The sequence below is a fragment of the Salmo salar genome, chromosome 08 (genome assembly GCF_965601325.2).
Source record: "Salmo salar chromosome 08, fSalSal1, whole genome shotgun sequence".
Lineage (NCBI taxonomy): Eukaryota > Metazoa > Chordata > Actinopteri > Salmoniformes > Salmonidae > Salmo > Salmo salar.
Window position 1 is genome coordinate 42822501 of NC_138298.1, and position 18945 is coordinate 42841445.

At 42.0% G+C, this 18945-nt stretch overlaps 1 protein-coding gene across 1 annotated transcript in view; it reads left to right on the top strand.

Annotated features, from left to right (window-relative positions):
- The window catches only part of LOC106610569 (maternal embryonic leucine zipper kinase), a 20410-nt gene extending 6397 nt beyond the window's left edge, over window positions 1-14013 (top strand). Inside the window, exons 8-12 of the mRNA XM_082978300.1 lie at window positions 680-788; window positions 2093-2255; window positions 3622-3725; window positions 12038-12125; window positions 12980-14013. Of these exons, the coding sequence (XP_082834426.1) occupies window positions 680-788; window positions 2093-2255; window positions 3622-3725; window positions 12038-12125; window positions 12980-13069 (554 nt within the window). The 3' untranslated portion in view covers window positions 13070-14013. The remainder of the gene's footprint in view (window positions 1-679; window positions 789-2092; window positions 2256-3621; window positions 3726-12037; window positions 12126-12979) is intronic.
- Window positions 14014-18945: the final 4932 nt, after the last annotated feature.

Genomic DNA, 18945 nt, shown 5'->3' on the forward strand with positions numbered 1-18945 from the left:
AGAACAAGTTCTCATTTACAATTGCGACCTGGCCAAGATAAAGCAAAGCAGTTCGACAACATACAACAACACAGAGTTACACATGGAGTTAAACAAACATACAGTCAATAATACAGTAGAAAAATAAGTCTATATACAATGTGAGCAAATGAGGTGAGATAAGGGAGGTAAAGGCAATAAATAGGCCATAATGGCAAAGTAAATACAATATAGCAAGTAAAACACTGGAATGGTAGATTTGTAGTAGCAGAAAGTGCAAAGTAGAAATAGAGTTAATGGGGTGCAAAGGAGCAAAATAAAATAAATAAATACAGTAGGGGAAGAGGTAGTTGATCTAGATCTATGTAGAGATAGATCTATGTAGATATCTGTGAGCAGTTTTTCACTAATAATATTGATGTCACACATTCTCTCTGTGTAATTTATAACCCACCTCTCCAGTCCTGCTACAGCTGACAGCTCTGTCCAGACCAACACACCAGGGACCGTGTGTGTGTGTGTGTGTGTGTGTGTGGGTCCCTGGGCGTGTACTGTGACAGGTGTTGCTGTCTCTTTCCCTGCTCTCTGTCCCATGTGGTGTGTACTGACATGTGTTACACACTTTTCCCGTGTGTGTGTGTGTGTGTGTGTGTGTGTGTGTGTGTGTGTGTGTGTGTGTGTGTGTGTGTGTGTGTTGCAGGAGGAGGCGGCAGTACTTGCAAGGACCCGTCGAGGAAGAGACAGAGGGAGAGAGTGGAAAGAAAGGAGGAAGAAGAGATGGAGATGCTGACCTTCAGCCCAGAGAGAAGGTATGATGGAGGAACTGACCTTCAGCCCAGAGAGAAGGTATGATGGAGGAACTGTCCTTCAGCCCAGAGAGAAGGTATGATGGAGGAACTGTCCTTCAGCCCAGAGAGAAGGTATGATGGAGGAACTGACCTTCAGCCCAGAGAGAAGGTATGATGGAGGAACTGACCTTCAGCCCAGAGAGAAGGTATGATGGAGGAACTGACCTTCAGCCCAGAGAGAAGGTATGATGGAGGAACTGACCTTCAGCCCAGAGAGAAGGTATGATGGAGGAACTGACCTTCAGCCCAGAGAGAAGGTATGATGGAGGAACTGACCTTCAGCCCAGAGAGAAGGTATGATGGAGGAACTGACCTTCAGCCCAGAGAGAAGGTATGATGGAGGAACTGACCTTCAGCCCAGAGAGAAGGTATGATGGAGGAACTGACCTTCAGCCCAGAGAGAAGGTATGATGGAGGAACTGACCTTCAGCCCAGAGAGAAGGTATGATGGAGGAACTGACCTTCAGCCCAGAGAGAAGGTATGATGGAGGAACTGACCTTCAGCCCAGAGAGAAGGTATGATGGAGGAACTGTCCTTCAGCCCAGAGAGAAGGTATGATGGAGGAACTGTCCTTCAGCCCAGAGAGAAGGTATGATGGAGGAACTGACCTTCAGCCCAGAGAGAAGGTATGATGGAGGAACTGACCTTCAGCCCAGAGAGAAGGTATGATGGAGGAACTGACCTTCAGCCCAGAGAGAAGGTATGATGGAGGAACTGTCCTTCAGCCCAGAGAGAAGGTATGATGGAGGAACTGGCCTTCAGCCCAGAGAGAAGGTTACTGATGATGACTTGATAAAGACAGACAACAGAAAGTATCCATTCTATCCCGAGGTTAGAATGGAGGGTTTGGCTGGAGGGGGGTCCTTGTCTCATCCCGAGGTTAGAATGGAGGGTTTGGCTGGGGGGGGGTCCTTGGCTCATCCCGAGGTTAGAATGGAGGGTTTGGCTGGGGGGGGGGTCCTTGGCTCGTCGTGTTCTAGCGACTCCTTGTGGCGGGCCGGGCGCCTGCAAGCTGACCACGTTTGTCAGTTGGACTGGGGTGTTTCCTCCGTCACGTCGGTGAGGCTGGCTTCCGGGTTAACCGAGCCGTGTGTTTTTTTAAGAATTAGAGCTGCTTTGACCTTCGACCTCTCCCGAGTCCGTTGGGGAGTCGCAGCGATGAGACAACATCCAATTGGATATCAGGAAACTTGGGGAGGAAAAATATCAAAAAAGAACCTCTGGTCTTGAGATCGTTGTCCTCCTCCGTCCGTCCGTCTCTTAGGTCCCGGTCGTTAGACCTGGCGGGGGCGTCTCGGGGGGACAGCGGCCAGAAGAGGAAGGGCGGTAAGGTATTCGGCAGTCTGGAGAGAGGGCTGGATAAAGTCATCACCATGCTCACACCCAGCAAGAGACGAGGGCTACGGGACGGACCACGCAGGATCAAGGTACATAAATATAGACACCCCCCTATAGGACCAAGGTACATATATATAGACACCCCCCTATAGGATCAAGGTACATATATATATATATATATAGACACCCCCCCTATAGGATCAAGGTACATATATATATATATATATAGACACCCCCCTATAGGACCAAGGTACATATATATAGACACCCCCCTATAGGATCAAGGTACATATATATAGACACCCCCCTATAGGACCAAGGTACATATATATAGACACCCCCCTATAGGATCAAGGTACATATATATAGACACCCCCCTATAGGATCAAGGTACATATATATAGACACCCCCCTATAGGACCAAGGTACATGTATATAGACACCCCCCTATAGGACCAAGGTACATATATATAGACACCCCCCTATAGGATCAAGGTACATATATATAGACACCCCCCTATAGGATCAAGGTACATATATATAGACACCCCCCTAAGGACCAAGGTACATATATATAGACACCCCCCTATAGGACCAAGGTACATATATATAGACACCCCCCTATAGGATCAAGGTACATATATATAGACACCCCCCTATAGGATCAAGGTACATATATATATATATATATATAGACACCCCCCTATAGGATCAAGGTACATATATATATATATATATAGACACCCCCCTATAGGATCAAGGTGTATATATATATATATAGACACCCCCCTATAGGATCAAGGTGTATATATATATATATAGACACCCCCCTATAGGATCAAGGTGTATATATATATAGACACCCCCCTATAGGATCAAGGTGTATATATATATATAGACACCCCCCTATAGGATCAAGGTGTATATATATATATATATATATAGACACCCCCCTATAGGACCAAGGTGTATATATATATATATATATATATAGACACCCCCCTATAGGACCAAGGTGTATATATATATATATATATATATATATAGACACCCCCCTATAGGACCAAGGTACATAAATATAGACACCCCCCTATAGGACCAAGGTACATATATATAGACACCCCCCTATAGGACTAAGGTACATAAATATAGACACCCCCCTATAGGACCAAGGTACATAAATATATATATATAGACACCCCCCTATAGGACCAAGGTACATAAATATAGACACCCCCCTATAGGACTAAGGTACATAAATATATAGACACCCCCCTTTAGGACCAAGGTACATATATATAGACACCCCCCTATAGGATCAAGGAACAATCACTCAGTCTTACATAAACTCAAACTGACTCTCTCTGTCTCTCTCCCTCGTCTGTCTGTCTGTCTGTCCCCCCCTCTCTCTCTCCCTCCCCCTCTCTCTCTCTCCTCTCTCTCCTCTCTCTCCAGGCCCAGTATAATGTAACATTGACCAGTCAGACCAACCCGGACCAGGTGTTGAACCAGATCCTCTCCATTCTACCGGAGAAACACGTCGACTTCGCACAGAAAGGGTGAGCGCCCGCACACAGTGCCAGCCAGGCCCCTCCCTCAGAAAGCCAGGCCCCTCCCTCAGAAAGCCAGGCCCCTCTCTCAGAAAGCCAGGCCCCTCCCTCAGAAAGCCAGGCCCCTCTCTCAGAAAGCCAGGCCCCTCTCTCAGAAAGCCGGGCCCCTCCCTCAGAAAGCCAGGCCCCTCTCTCAGAAAGCCAGGCCCCTCCCTCAGAAAGCCAGGCCAGGCCCCTCTCTCAGAAAGCCAGGCCCCTCTCTCAGAAAGCCAGGCCCGGCCCCTCTCTCAGAAAGCCAGGCCCGGCCCCTCTCTCAGAAAGCCAGGCCCGGCCCCTCTCTCAGAAAGCCAGGCCAGGCCCCTCTCTCAGAAAGCCAGGCCAGGCCCCTCTCTCAGAAAGCCAGGCCAGGCCCCTCTCTCAGAAAGCCAGGCCCCTCCCTCAGAAAGCCAGGCCCGGCCCCTCTCTCAGAAAGCCAGGCCAGGACCCTCTCTCAGAAAGCCAGGCCAGGCCCCTCTCTCAGAAAGCCAGGCCAGGACCCTCTCTCAGAAAGCCAGGCCAGGCCCCTCTCTCAGAAAGCCAGGCCAGGCCCCTCTCTCAGAAAGCCAGGCCCCTCCCTCAGAAAGCCAGGCCCGGCCCCTCTCTCAGAAAGCCAGGCCAGGACCCTCTCTCAGAAAGCCAGGCCAGGACCCTCTCTCAGAAAGCCAGGCCAGGCCCCTCTCTCAGAAAGCCAGGCCAGGACCCTCTCTCAGAAAGCCAGGCCTGGCCCCTCTCTCAGAAAGCCAGGCCTGGCCCCTCTCTCAGAAAGCCAGGCCTGGCCCCTCTCTCAGAAAGCCAGGCCTGGCCCCTCTCTCAGAAAGCCAGGCCCGGCCCCTCTCTCAGAAAGCCAGGCCAGGCCCCTCTCTCAGAAAGCCAGGCCAGGCCCCTCTCTCAGAAAGCCAGGCCAGGCCCCTCTCTCAGAAAGCCAGGCCAGGCCCCTCTCAGAAAGCCAGGCCAGGCCCCTCTCTCAGAAAGCCAGGCCAGGCCCCTCTCTCAGAAAGCCAGGCCAGGCCCCTCTCTCAGAAAGCCAGGCCAGGCCCCTCTCTCAGAAAGCCAGGCCAGGCCCCTCTCTCAGAAAGCCAGGCCAGGCCCCTCTCTCAGAAAGCCAGGCCAGGCCCCTCTCTCAGAAAGCCAGGCCAGGCCCCTCCCTCAGAAAGCCAGGCCAGGCCCCTCTCTCAGAAAGCCAGGCCCCTCTCTCAGAAAGCCAGGCCTCAGTCCCCATCTTTCTTTCTTTCTTTCAGCTTTTCTTCTGTCTCTCCATCCATCTCTCTCAGCTATTCTCTTCTTTACCTGAATATTATTTATCAGAATCACCTTTATTCAACAAGAGCATTTACATATAAAAGGAATTGAAGTTAAGTGGTGCTGACATGGTCTAACAATGGACAGAATACAATACACAGAATATAGACAGTAGAATGTTCCCTTTAAACAGAATACAGATGGAGGGACGTTCCCTTTAAACAGAATACAGATGGAGGGATGTTCCCTTTAATAAACAGAATACAGATGGAGAGATGTTCCCTTTAAACAGAATACAGATGGAGGGATGTTCCCTTTAATAAACAGAATACAGATGGAGAGATGTTCCCTTTAAACAGAATACAGATGGAGGGATGTTCCCTTTAATAAACAGAATACAGATGGAGGGATGTTCCCTTTATTAAACAGGATACAGATGGAGGGATGTTCCCTTTAATAAACACAATACAGATGGAGGGATGTTCCCTTTAATAAACAGAATACAGATGGAGGGATGTTCCCTTTAACAGAATACAGATGGAGGGATGTTCCCTTTAACAGAATACAGATGGAGGGATGTTCCCTTTAATAAACAGAATACAGATGGAGGGACGTTCCCTTTAATAAACAGAATACAGATGGAGGGATGTTTCTCTTTAATAAACAGAATACAGATGGAGGGATGTTCCCTTTAATAAACAGAATACAGATGTTCCCTTTAATAAACAGAATACAGATGGAGGGATGTTCCCTTTAAACAGAATACAGATGGAGGGATGTTCCCTTTAAACAGAATACAGATGGAGGGATGTTCCCTTTAAACAGAATACAGATGGAGGGATGTTCCCTTTAATAAACAGAATACAGATGGAGGGATGTTCCCTTTAATAAACAGAATACAGATGGAGGGATGTTCCCTTTAATAAACAGAATACAGATGGAGGGATGTGCCCTTTAATAAACAGGATACAGATGGAGGGATGTTCCCTTTAATAAACAGAATACAGATGGAGGGATGTTCCCTTTAACAAAATACAGATGGAGGGACGTTCCCTTTAATAAACAGAATACAGATGGAGGGATGTTCCCTTTAATAAACAGAATACAGATGGAGGGACGTTCCTTTTAATAAACAGAATACAGATGGAGGGATGTTTCTCTTTAATAAACAGAATACAGATGGAGGGATGTTCCCTTTAATAAACAGAATACAGATGGAGGGATGTTCCCTTTAATAAACAGAATACAGATGGAGGGATGTTCCCTTTAATAAACAGAATACAGATGGAGGGACGTTCCCTTTAATGAACAGAATACAGATGGAGGGATGTTCCCTTTAATAAACAGGATACAGATGTTCCCTTTAATAAACAGAATACAGATGGAGGGATGTTCCCTTTAATTAACAGAATACAGATGGAGGGACGTTCCCTTTAATAAACAGAATACAGATGGAGGGATGTTCCCTTTAATAAACAGAATACAGATGGATGGACGTTCCTTTTAATAAACAGAATACAGATGGAGGGATGTTTCTCTTTAATAAACAGAATACAGATGGAGGGATGTTCCCTTTAATAAACAGAATACAGATGGAGGGATGTTCCCTTTAATAAACAGAATACAGATGTTCCCTTTAATAATCAGAATACAGATGGAGGGATGTTCCCTTTAATAAACAGAATACAGACGTTCCCTTTAATAAACAGAATACAGATGGAGGGACGTTCCCTTTAATAAACAGAATACAGATGGAGGGATGTTCCCTTTAATAAACAGAATAAGGATGGAGGGATGTTCCCTTTAATAAACAGGATACAGATGTTCCCTTTAATAAACAGAATACAGATGGAGGGATGTTCCCTTTAATTAACAGAATACAGATGGAGGGATGTTCCCTTTAATAAACAGAATACAGATGGAGGGACGTTCCTTTTAATAAACAGAATACAGATGGAGGGATGTTTCCCTTTAATAAACACAATACAGATGGAGGGATGTTCCCTTTAATAAACAGAATACAGATGGAGGGATGTTCCCTTTAATAAACAGAATACAGATGGAGGGATGTTCCCTTTAATAAACACAATACAGATGGAGGGATGTTCCCATTAATAAACAGAATACAGATGGAGGGATGTTCCCTTTAATAAACAGAATACAGATGGAGGGATGTTCCCTTTAATAAACAGAATACAGATGGAGGGACGTTCCCTTTAAACAGAATACAGATGGAGGGATGTTCCCTTTAATTAACAGAATACAGATGGAGGGATGTTCCCTTTAATAAACAGAATACAGATGGAGGGACGTTCCCTTTAATAAACACAATACAGATGGAGGGATGTTTCCTTTAATAAACAGAATACAGATGGAGGGATGTTCCCTTTAATAAACAGGATACAGATGGAGGGATGTTCCCTTTAATAAACACAATACAGATGGAGGGATGTTCCCTTTAATAAACACAATACAGATGTTCCCTTTAATAATCAGAATACAGATGGAGGGATGTTCCCTTTAATAAACAGAATACAGACGTTCCCTTTAATAATCAGAATACAGATGGAGGGACGTTCCCTTTAATAAACAGAATACAGATGGAGGGACGTTCCTTTTAATAAACAGAATACAGATGGAGGGATGTTCCCTTTAATAAACAGAATATAGATGGAGGGATGTTCCCTTTAATAAACAGGATACAGATGGAGGGATGTTCCCTTTAATAAACACAATACAGATGGAGGGATGTTCCCTTTAATAAACCGAATACAGATGGAGGGATGTTCCCTTTAATAAACAGAATACAGATGGAGGGATGTTCCCTTTAACAGAATACAGATGGAGGGACGTTCCCTTTAATAAACAGAATACAGATGGAGGGATGTTCCCTTTAATAAACAGAATACAGATGGAGGGACGTTCCTTTTAATAAACAGAATACAGATGGAGGGATGTTTCTCTTTAATAAACAGAATACAGATGGAGGGATGTTCCCTTTAATAAACAGAATACAGATGGAGGGATGTTCCCTTTAATAAACAGAATACAGATGGAGGGATGTTCCCTTTAATAAACAGAATACAGATGGAGGGACGTTCCCTTTAATAAACAGAATACAGATGGAGGGATGTTCCCTTTAATAAACAGGATACAGATGTTCCCTTTAATAAACAGAATACAGATGGAGGGATGTTCCCTTTAATTAACAGAATACAGATGGAGGGACGTTCCCTTTAATAAAGAGAATACAGATGGAGGGATGTTCCCTTTAATAAACAGAATACAGATGGAGGGATGTTCCCTTTAATAAACAGAATACAGATGGAGGGACGTTCCTTTTAATAAACAGAATACAGATGGAGGGATGTTTCTCTTTAATAAACAGAATACAGATGGAGGGATGTTCCCTTTAATAAACAGAATACAGATGGAGGGATGTTCCCTTTAATAAACAGAATACAGATGTTCCCTTTAATAATCAGAATACAGATGGAGGGATGTTCCCTTTAATAAACAGAATACAGACGTTCCCTTTAATAAACAGAATACAGATGGAGGGACGTTCCCTTTAATAAACAGAATACAGATGGAGGGATGTTCCCTTTAATAAACAGAATAAGGATGGAGGGATGTTCCCTTTAATAAACAGGATACAGATGTTCCCTTTAATAAACAGAATACAGATGGAGGGATGTTCCCTTTAATTAACAGAATACAGATGGAGGGATGTTCCCTTTAATAAACAGAATACAGATGGAGGGACGTTCCTTTTAATAAACAGAATACAGATGGAGGGATGTTCCCTTTAATTAACAGAATACAGATGGAGGGATGTTCCCTTTAATTAACAGAATACAGATGGAGGGATGTTCCCTTTAATAAACAGAATACAGATGGAGGGACGTTCCCTTTAATAAACACAATACAGATGGAGGGATGTTTCCTTTAATAAACAGAATACAGATGGAGGGATGTTCCCTTTAATAAACAGGATACAGATGGAGGGATGTTCCCTTTAATAAACACAATACAGATGGAGGGATGTTCCCTTTAATAAACACAATACAGATGTTCCCTTTAATAATCAGAATACAGATGGAGGGATGTTCCCTTTAATAAACAGAATACAGACGTTCCCTTTAATAATCAGAATACAGATGGAGGGACGTTCCCTTTAATAAACAGAATACAGATGGAGGGACGTTCCTTTTAATAAACAGAATACAGATGGAGGGATGTTCCCTTTAATAAACAGAATATAGATGGAGGGATGTTCCCTTTAATAAACAGGATACAGATGGAGGGATGTTCCCTTTAATAAACACAATACAGATGGAGGGATGTTCCCTTTAATAAACCGAATACAGATGGAGGGATGTTCCCTTTAATAAACAGAATACAGATGGAGGGATGTTCCCTTTAACAGAATACAGATGGAGGGACGTTCCCTTTAATAAACAGAATACAGATGGAGGGATGTTCCCTTTAATAAACAGAATACAGATGGAGGGACGTTCCTTTTAATAAACAGAATACAGATGGAGGGATGTTTCTCTTTAATTAACAGAATACAGATGGAGGGATGTTCCCTTTAATAAACAGAATACAGATGGAGGGATGTTCCCTTTAATAAACAGAATACAGATGTTCCCTTTAATAATCAGAATACAGATGGAGGGATGTTCCCTTTAATAAACAGAATACAGACGTTCCCTTTAATAATCAGAATACAGATGGAGGGACGTTCCCTTTAATAAACAGAATACAGATGGAGGGATGTTCCCTTTAATAAACAGAATACAGATGGAGGGATGTTCCCTTTAATAAACAGGATACAGATGTTCCCTTTAATAAACAGAATACAGATGGAGGGATGTTCCCTTTAATAAACAGAATACAGATAGAGGGATGTTCCCTTTAATAAACAGAATACAGATGGAGGGACGTTCCCTTTAATAAACAGGATACAGATGGAGGGATGTTCCCTTTAATAAACAGAATACAGATAGAGGGATGTTCCCTTTAATAAACAGAATACAGATAGAGGGACGTTCCCTTTAATAAACAGAATACAGATGGAGGGACGTTCCTTTTAATAAACAGAATACAGATGGAGGGATGTTCCCTTTAATAAACAGAATATAGATGGAGGGATGTTCCCTTTAATAAACAGGATACAGATGGAGGGATGTTCCCTTTAATAAACACAATACAGATGGAGGGATGTTCCCTTTAATAAACCGAATACAGATGGAGGGATGTTCCCTTTAATAAACAGAATACAGATGGAGGGATGTTCCCTTTAACAGAATACAGATGGAGGGACGTTCCCTTTAATAAACAGAATACAGATGGAGGGATGTTCCCTTTAATAAACAGAATACAGATGGAGGGACGTTCCTTTTAATAAACAGAATACAGATGGAGGGATGTTTCTCTTTAATTAACAGAATACAGATGGAGGGATGTTCCCTTTAATAAACAGAATACAGATGGAGGGATGTTCCCTTTAATAAACAGAATACAGATGTTCCCTTTAATAATCAGAATACAGATGGAGGGATGTTCCCTTTAATAAACAGAATACAGACGTTCCCTTTAATAATCAGAATACAGATGGAGGGACGTTCCCTTTAATAAACAGAATACAGATGGAGGGATGTTCCCTTTAATAAACAGAATACAGATGGAGGGATGTTCCCTTTAATAAACAGGATACAGATGTTCCCTTTAATAAACAGAATACAGATGGAGGGATGTTCCCTTTAATAAACAGAATACAGATAGAGGGATGTTCCCTTTAATAAACAGAATACAGATGGAGGGACGTTCCCTTTAATAAACAGGATACAGATGGAGGGATGTTCCCTTTAATAAACAGAATACAGATAGAGGGATGTTCCCTTTAATAAACAGAATACAGATAGAGGGATGTTCCCTTTAATAAACAGAATACAGATGGAGGGATGTTCCCTTTAATAAACAGAATACAGATAGAGGGATGTTCCCTTTAATAAACAGAATACAGATGGAGGGATGTTCCCTTTAATAAACAGGATACAGATGTTCCCTTTAATAAACAGAATACAGATGGAGGGATGTTCCCTTTAATAAACAGGATACAGATGTTCCCTTTAATAAACAGAATACAGATGGAGGGATGTTCCCTTTAATAAACAGAATACAGATGGAGGGATGTTCCCTTTAATAAACAGAATACAGATGTTCCCTTTAATAAACATAATACAGATGTTCCCTTTAATAAACAGAATACAGATGGAGGGATGTTCCCTTTAATAAACAGGATACAGATGTTCCCTTTAATAAACAGAATACAGATGGAGGGACGTTCCCTTTAATAAACAGAATACAGATGGAGGGACGTTCCCTTTAATTAACAGAATACAGATGGAGGGACGTTCCCTTTAATAAACAGAATACAGATGGAGGGACGTTCCCTTTAATAAACAGAATACAGATGGAGGGATGTTCCCTTTAATAAACAGAATACAGATGGAGGGATGTTCCCTTTAATAAACAGAATACAGATGGAGGGACGTTCCCTTTAATAAACAGAATACAGATGGAGGGACGTTCCCTTTAATAAACAGAATACAGATGGAGGGACGTTCCCTTTAATAAACAGAATACAGATGGAGGGATGTTCCCTTTAATAAACAGAATACAGATGGAGGGACGTTCCCTTTAATAAACAGAATACAGATGGAGGGACGTTCCCTTTAATAAACAGAATACAGATGGAGGGACGTTCCTTTTAATAAACAGAATACAGATGGAGGGATGTTTCTCTTTAATAAACAGAATACAGATGGAGGGATGTTCCCTTTAATAAACAGAATACAGATAGAGGGATGTTCCCTTTAATAAACAGAATACAGATGGAGGGATGTTCCCTTTAATAAACAGAATACAGATGGAGGGATGTTCCCTTTAATAAACAGAATACAGATGTTCCCTTTAATAAACAGAATACAGATGGAGGGATGTTCCCTTTAAACAGACTCCGCTCTTCTCCCCAGCTATACTCTGAAGTGTCGTACCCAGGGGGACTTTGGGAAGGTCACCATGGCTTTTGAGCTGGAGGTGTGTCTGCTGCACAGACCTGAGGTACATATTGATTACTACTGATCAGGTTATTGATGGTTAGTGCTGGTTATTGACCAGCCGTTTGCTGCCACAGTGGATCACGTTATTGATTACTGAACACCCAGCAGGGATCACGTTATTGATTACTGAACACCCAGCAGGGATCACGTTATTGATTACAGACACCCAGCAGGGATCACGTTATTGATTACAGACACCCAGCAGGGATCACGTTATTGATTACTGACACCCAGCAGGGATCACGTTATTGATTACTGACACCCAGCAGGGATCACGTTATTGATTACTGACACCCAGCAGGGACCACGTTATTGATTACTGACACCCAGCAGGGATCACGTTATTGATTACAGACACCCAGCAGGGATCACGTTATTGATTACTGACACCCAGCAGGGATCACGTTATTGATTACTGACACCCAGCAGGGACCACGTTATTGATTACTGACACCCAGCAGGGATCACGTTATTGATTACTGACACCCAGCAGGGATCACGTTATTGATTACTGACACCCAGCAGGGATCACGTTATTGATTACTGACACCCAGCAGGGATCACGTTATTGATTACTGACACCCAGCAGGGATCACGTTATTGATTACTGACACCCATCAGGGATCATGTTATTGATTACTGACACCCAGCAGGGATCACGTTATTGATTACTGACACCCAGCAGGGATCACATTATTGATTACTGACACCCAGCAGGGATCACGTTATTGATTACTGACACCCAGCAGGGACCACGTTATTGATTACTGACACCCAGCAGGCATCATGTTATTGATTGTTAGTGCTGGTTATTGATTATTGATATTGATGGATGATTGATGCTGTGTGTTGTAGGTGGTGTGTGTGAGGAGACAGAGGCTGAAGGGAGACTCCTGGGTTTACAAACACCTGGTGGAGGACATTCTCTCTACTTCCAGCATCTAGACGTCACTACTTCCTGTTGATGTCACATCATGTCCACGTCCAGCACTTAAAGCAGGTGTCTTGAACTAATTCCATGTAGGGCAGAGTGTCTGCAGGTTCACTCTTCCCTTGTACTTAATTGATGAATTAAGGTCACTGATTAGTTAGGACCTCCCCTCACCTGGTTGTCTAGGACCTCCCCTCACCTGGTTGTCCAGGACCTCCCCTCACCTGGTTGTCCAGGACCTCCCCTCACCTGGTTGTCTAGGACCTCCCCTCACCTGGTTGTCCAGGACCTCCCCTCACCTGGTTGTCCAGGACCTCCCCTCACCTGGCACAAATCAAAAAGTAAAATAACTAAAACCAGCAGATATCTGCCCTCGGTGGAACGAGTTAGACACCTTCTGATCTAGAAGCACAGATCTGGGAACAGTCTCCATTTCCTCAACCTTAACTAGTGTAACTATAACTAGTAGGGGGGGGGGGGGGATCGACATGGAAAACTGACCTGAGATCAGTGTCACGTTTTATAAGATTACAACTTCCTGTCTTTTACATGTGACATTCCTTTCCTCCTTAAACATGTTTCCTTTTAAGTGTGTCACGTTTTATTTCCTCCCCCCTGATTCAGTAGCAGGAAGGAGTTTTGAGGTGTTACGAAATCATAGACCTTTTTAGCTTCACAGAATAATAGTTTACTGAAAGCATGAATTCTTTACAGAATAATAGTTTACTGAAAGCATGAATTCTTTACAGAATAACAGTTCAATGAAAGCATTAATACAACTTTGTTTGTTTGTACATATACCAGTAATAGGATTCCCAATTTACTTGTTTCTCTATCATGTCTTTTACTTTTGTAGGAGAAATGTTGTTTTAACTATATAGTATGTTTTCTGTCTGTACGAGATGATTTATGTTAATAACGCTTTGTAAAGGAACAAAATAAATGGAGTTTGAAGAGAGTTTGTGTTTGTGTTGACTTTTCCTGGAGAGATACCCTCCAGTAGGTTTTAACTCCAACCCTGTTCCTGGAGAGATACCCTCCTGTAGGTTTTAACTCCAACCCTGTTCCTGGAGAGATACCCTCCTGGAGGTTTTAACTCCAACCCTGTTCCTGGAGAGATGCCCTCCTGGAGGTTTACACTCCAACCCTGTTCCTGGAGAGATACCCTCCTGTAGGTTTACACTCCAACCCTGTTCCTGGAGAGAAACCCTCCTGTAGGTTTTCACTCCAACCCTGTTCCTGGAGAGATACCCTCCTGTAGGTTTTAACTCCAACCCTGTTCCTGGAGAGATACCGTCCTGTAGGTTTTCACTCCAACCCTGTTCCTGGAGAGATACCCTCCTGTAGGTTTTAACTCCAGCCCTGTTCCTGGAGGTTTTAACTCCAACCCTGTTCCTGGAGAGCTACCCTCCTGTAGGTTTTAACTCCAACCCTGTTCCTGGAGAGATACACTCCTGTAGGTTTACACTCCAACCCTGTTCCTGGAGAGATACCCTCCTGTAGGTTTACACTACAACCCTGTTCCTGGAGAGAAACCCTCCTGTAGGTTTACACTCCAACCCTGTTCCTGGAGAGATACCCTCCTGTAGGTTTACACTACAACCCTGTTCCTGGAGAGAAACCCTCCTGTAGGTTTACACTACAACCCTGTTCCTGGAGAGAAACCCTCCTGTAGGTTTTAACTCCAACCCTGTTCCTGGAGAGAAACCCTCCTGTAGGTTTTAACTCCAACCCTGTTCCTGTTAAACCTCCAGGAGGGTTTCTCTCCAGGAACAGGGTTGGACAGCTCTGAAATGGACAATATAATACAGATTACTATCATTGTAGAAATATTAAACTAGATGGGACTCACTGTGTAGAAATATTACACTAGATGGGGCTCAATTTATAGAAATATTAAACTAGATGGGATTCACTGTGTAGAAATATTAAACTAGATGGGATTCACTGTGTAGAAATATTAAACTAGATGGGATTCACTGTGTAGAAATATTACACTAGATGGGACTCACTGTGTAGAAATATTACACTAGATGGGACTTACTGTGTAGAAATATTAAACTAGATGGGACTCACTGTGTAAAACATATTAAACTTGATGGGACTCACTGTGTAGAAATATTAAACTAGATGGGATTCACTGTGTAGAAATATTAAACTAGATGGGACTCACTGTGTAGAAATATTAAACTAGATGGGACTCACTGTGTAAAACATATTAAACTAGATGGGACTCACTTTATAGAAATATTAAACTAGATGGGACTCACTTTATAGAAATATTACACTAGATGGGACTCACTGTAGAAATATTAAACTAGATGGGACTCACTTTATAGAAATATTACACTAGATGGGACTCACTGTGTAAAACATATTACACTAGATGGGACTCACCTAGTAGAAATATTACACTAGATGGGACTCACTGTGTAGAAATATTACACTAGATGGGACTCACTGTGTAGAAATATTACACTAGATGGGACTTACTGTGTAGAAATATTAAACTAGATGGGACTCACTGTGTAGAAATATTACACTAGATGGGGCTCACTGTGTAGAAATATTACACTAGATGGGACTCACTGTGTAAAACATATTAAACTAGATGGGACTCACTGTGTAGAAATATTAAACTAGATGGGTCTCACTGTGTAGAAATATTACACTAGCTGGGACTCACTGTGTAAAACATATTAAACTAGATGGGACTCACTGTGTAGAAATATTACACTAGATGGGACTCACTGTGTAAAACATATTAAACTAGATGGGACTCACTGTGTAGAAATATTACACTAGATGGGACTCACTGTGTAGAAATATTAAACTAGATGGGCCTCACTGTGTAGAAATATTAAACTAGATGGGACTCACTGTGTAGAAATATTACACTAGATGGGACTCACTGTAGAAATATTAAACTAGATGGGCCTCACTGTGTAGAAATATTAAACTAGATGGGACTCACTGTGTGGAAATATTACACTAGATGGGACTCACTGTGTAGAAATATTAAACTAGATGGGACTCACTTTATAGAAATATTAAACTAGATGGGACTCAATTTATAGAAATATTACACTAGATGGGACTCACTGTGTAAAACATATTACACTAGATGGGACTTACTGTGTAGAAATATTACACTAGATGGGACTCACTGTGTAGAAATATCACACTAGCTGGGACTCACTGTGTAGAAATATTACACTAGATGGGACTTACTGTGTAGAAATATTAAACTAGATGGGACTCACTGTGTAGAAATATTACACTAGATGGGGCTCACTGTGTAGAAATATTACACTAGATGGGACTCACTGTGTAAAACATATTAAACTAGATGGGACTCACTGTGTAGAAATATTAAACTAGATGGGACTCACTGTGTAGAAATATTACACTAGCTGGGACTCACTGTGTAAAACATATTAAACTAGATGGGACTCACTGTGTAGAAATATTACACTAGATGGGACTCACTGTGTAAAACATATTAAACTAGATGGGACTCACTGTGTAGAAATATTACACTAGATGGGACTCACTGTGTAAAACATATTAAACTAGATGGGACTCACTGTGTAGAAATATTACACTAGATGGGACTCACTGTGTAGAAATATTAAACTACATGGGCCTCACTGTGTAGAAATATTAAACTAGATGGGACTCACTGTGTAGAAATATTACACTAGATGGGACTCACTGTGTAGAAATATTAAACTAGATGGGCCTCACTGTGTAGAAATATTAAACTAGATGGGACTCACTGTGTGGAAATATTAAACTAGATGGGACTCACTGTGTAGAAATATTACACTAGATGGGACTCACTGTGTAGAAATATTACACTAGATGGGACTCACTGTGTAAAACATATTAAAGTAGATGGGACTCACTGTGTAGAAATATTAAACTAGATGGGACTCACTGTGCTCATGTTGACCTCATGTTGACCTCATGTTGACCTCATGTTGACCTTCTAGGTTTAATACAGGTTTAATACTGGTTAAACACAAATAACACATCATGAAGGTTAACTTAATGATTGTCTTTATAACCCAAAGGCTTTATAATGAGGATGGCTATAGTGTAATGTATTCACTAGGAACCTAAAGGTTATAGTGTAATGTATTCACTAGGAACCTAAAGGTTTTATAATGAGGATGGCTGTAGTGTAATGTATTCACTAGGAACCTAAAGGCTGTATAATGAGGATGGTTATAGTGTAATGTATTCACTAGGAACCCAAAGGCTGTATAATGAGGATGGCTATAGTGTAATGTATTCACTAGGAACCTAAAGGCTTTATAATGAGGATGGCTATAGTGTAATGTATTCACTAGGAACCTAAAGGCTGTATAATGAGGATGGCTATAGTGTATTCACTAGGAACCCAAAGGCTGTATAATGAGGATGGCTATAGTGTAATGTATTCACTAGGAACCTAAAGGCTGTATAATGAGGATGGCTATAGTGTAATGTATTCACTAGGAACCCAAAGGTTATAGTGTAATGTATTCACTAGGAACCCAAAGGCTCTATAATGAGGATGGCTATAGTGTAATGTATTCACTAGGAACCTAAAGGATTTATAATGAGGATGGCTATAGTGTAATGTATTCACTAGGAACCTAAAGGTTCTATAATGAGGATGGCTATAGTGTAATGTATTGACTAGGAACATAAAGGCTGTATAATGAGGATGGCTATAGTGTAATGTATTCACTAGGAACCTAAAGGCTGTATAATGAGGATGGCTATAGTGTAATGTCTTCACTAGGAACCCAAAGGCTATAGTGTAATGTATTCACTAGGAACCCAAAGGCAGTATAATGAGGATGGCTATAGTGTAATGTATTCACTAGGAACCCAAAGGCTGTATAATGAGGATGGCTATAGTGTAATGTATTCACTAGGAACCTAAAGGCTTTATAATGAGGATGGCTATAGTGTAATGTATTCACTAGGAACCTAAAGGATGTATAATGAGGATGGTTATAGTGTAATGTATTCACTAGGAACCTAAAGGCTGTATAATGAGGATGGCTATAGTGTATTCACTAGGAACCTAAAGGCTGTATAATGAGGATGGCTATAGTGTAATGTATTCACTAGGAACCTAAAGGATGTATAATGAGGATGGTTATAGTGTATTCAGAAAGAGAGAGAGAGAGAGAGGGAGGGTAGAGAGAGGGAGGGTAGAGAGAGGGAGGGAGAGAGAGAGAGAGAGAGGGAGGGTAGAGAGAGGGAGGGTAGAGAGAGAGGGAGGGTAGAGAGAGAGAGAGGGTAGAGAGAGAGAGAGAGAGGGTGGGTAGAGAGAGAGAGAGAGGGAGGGAGGGTAGAGAGAGAGAGGGAGGGGGGAGACAGAGAGGGGGGACGGATGATATTGAATGACGGCCTGGGGGGTAATGAGTTAAACAGCACATAACCCTGTGATCATTACTGTCAACAAACACAGATACACACCATCTCTGCTACAGTGGAAGGAGGAAAGGTGTGTAAAGGTCATTATGGAGAATGTAAAGGCTTTGAATATCAGGTCTACATGTCAGCAGTGGAAAGGTTGAAGTAGGTTAACATTACTCTGACTAGACAACTACCTGGAGTCATATAAAACATTACTCTGACTAGATAACTACCTGGAGTCATATAAAACATTACTCTGACTAGACAACTACCTGGAGTCATATAAAACATTACTCTGACTAGATAACTACCTGGAGTCATATAAAACATTACTCTCACTAGACAACTACCTGGAGTCATATAAAACATTACTTTGACTAGATAACTACCTGGAGTCATATAAAACATTACTCTGACTAGATAACTACCTGGAGTCATATAAAACATTACTCTGACTAGATAACTACCTGGA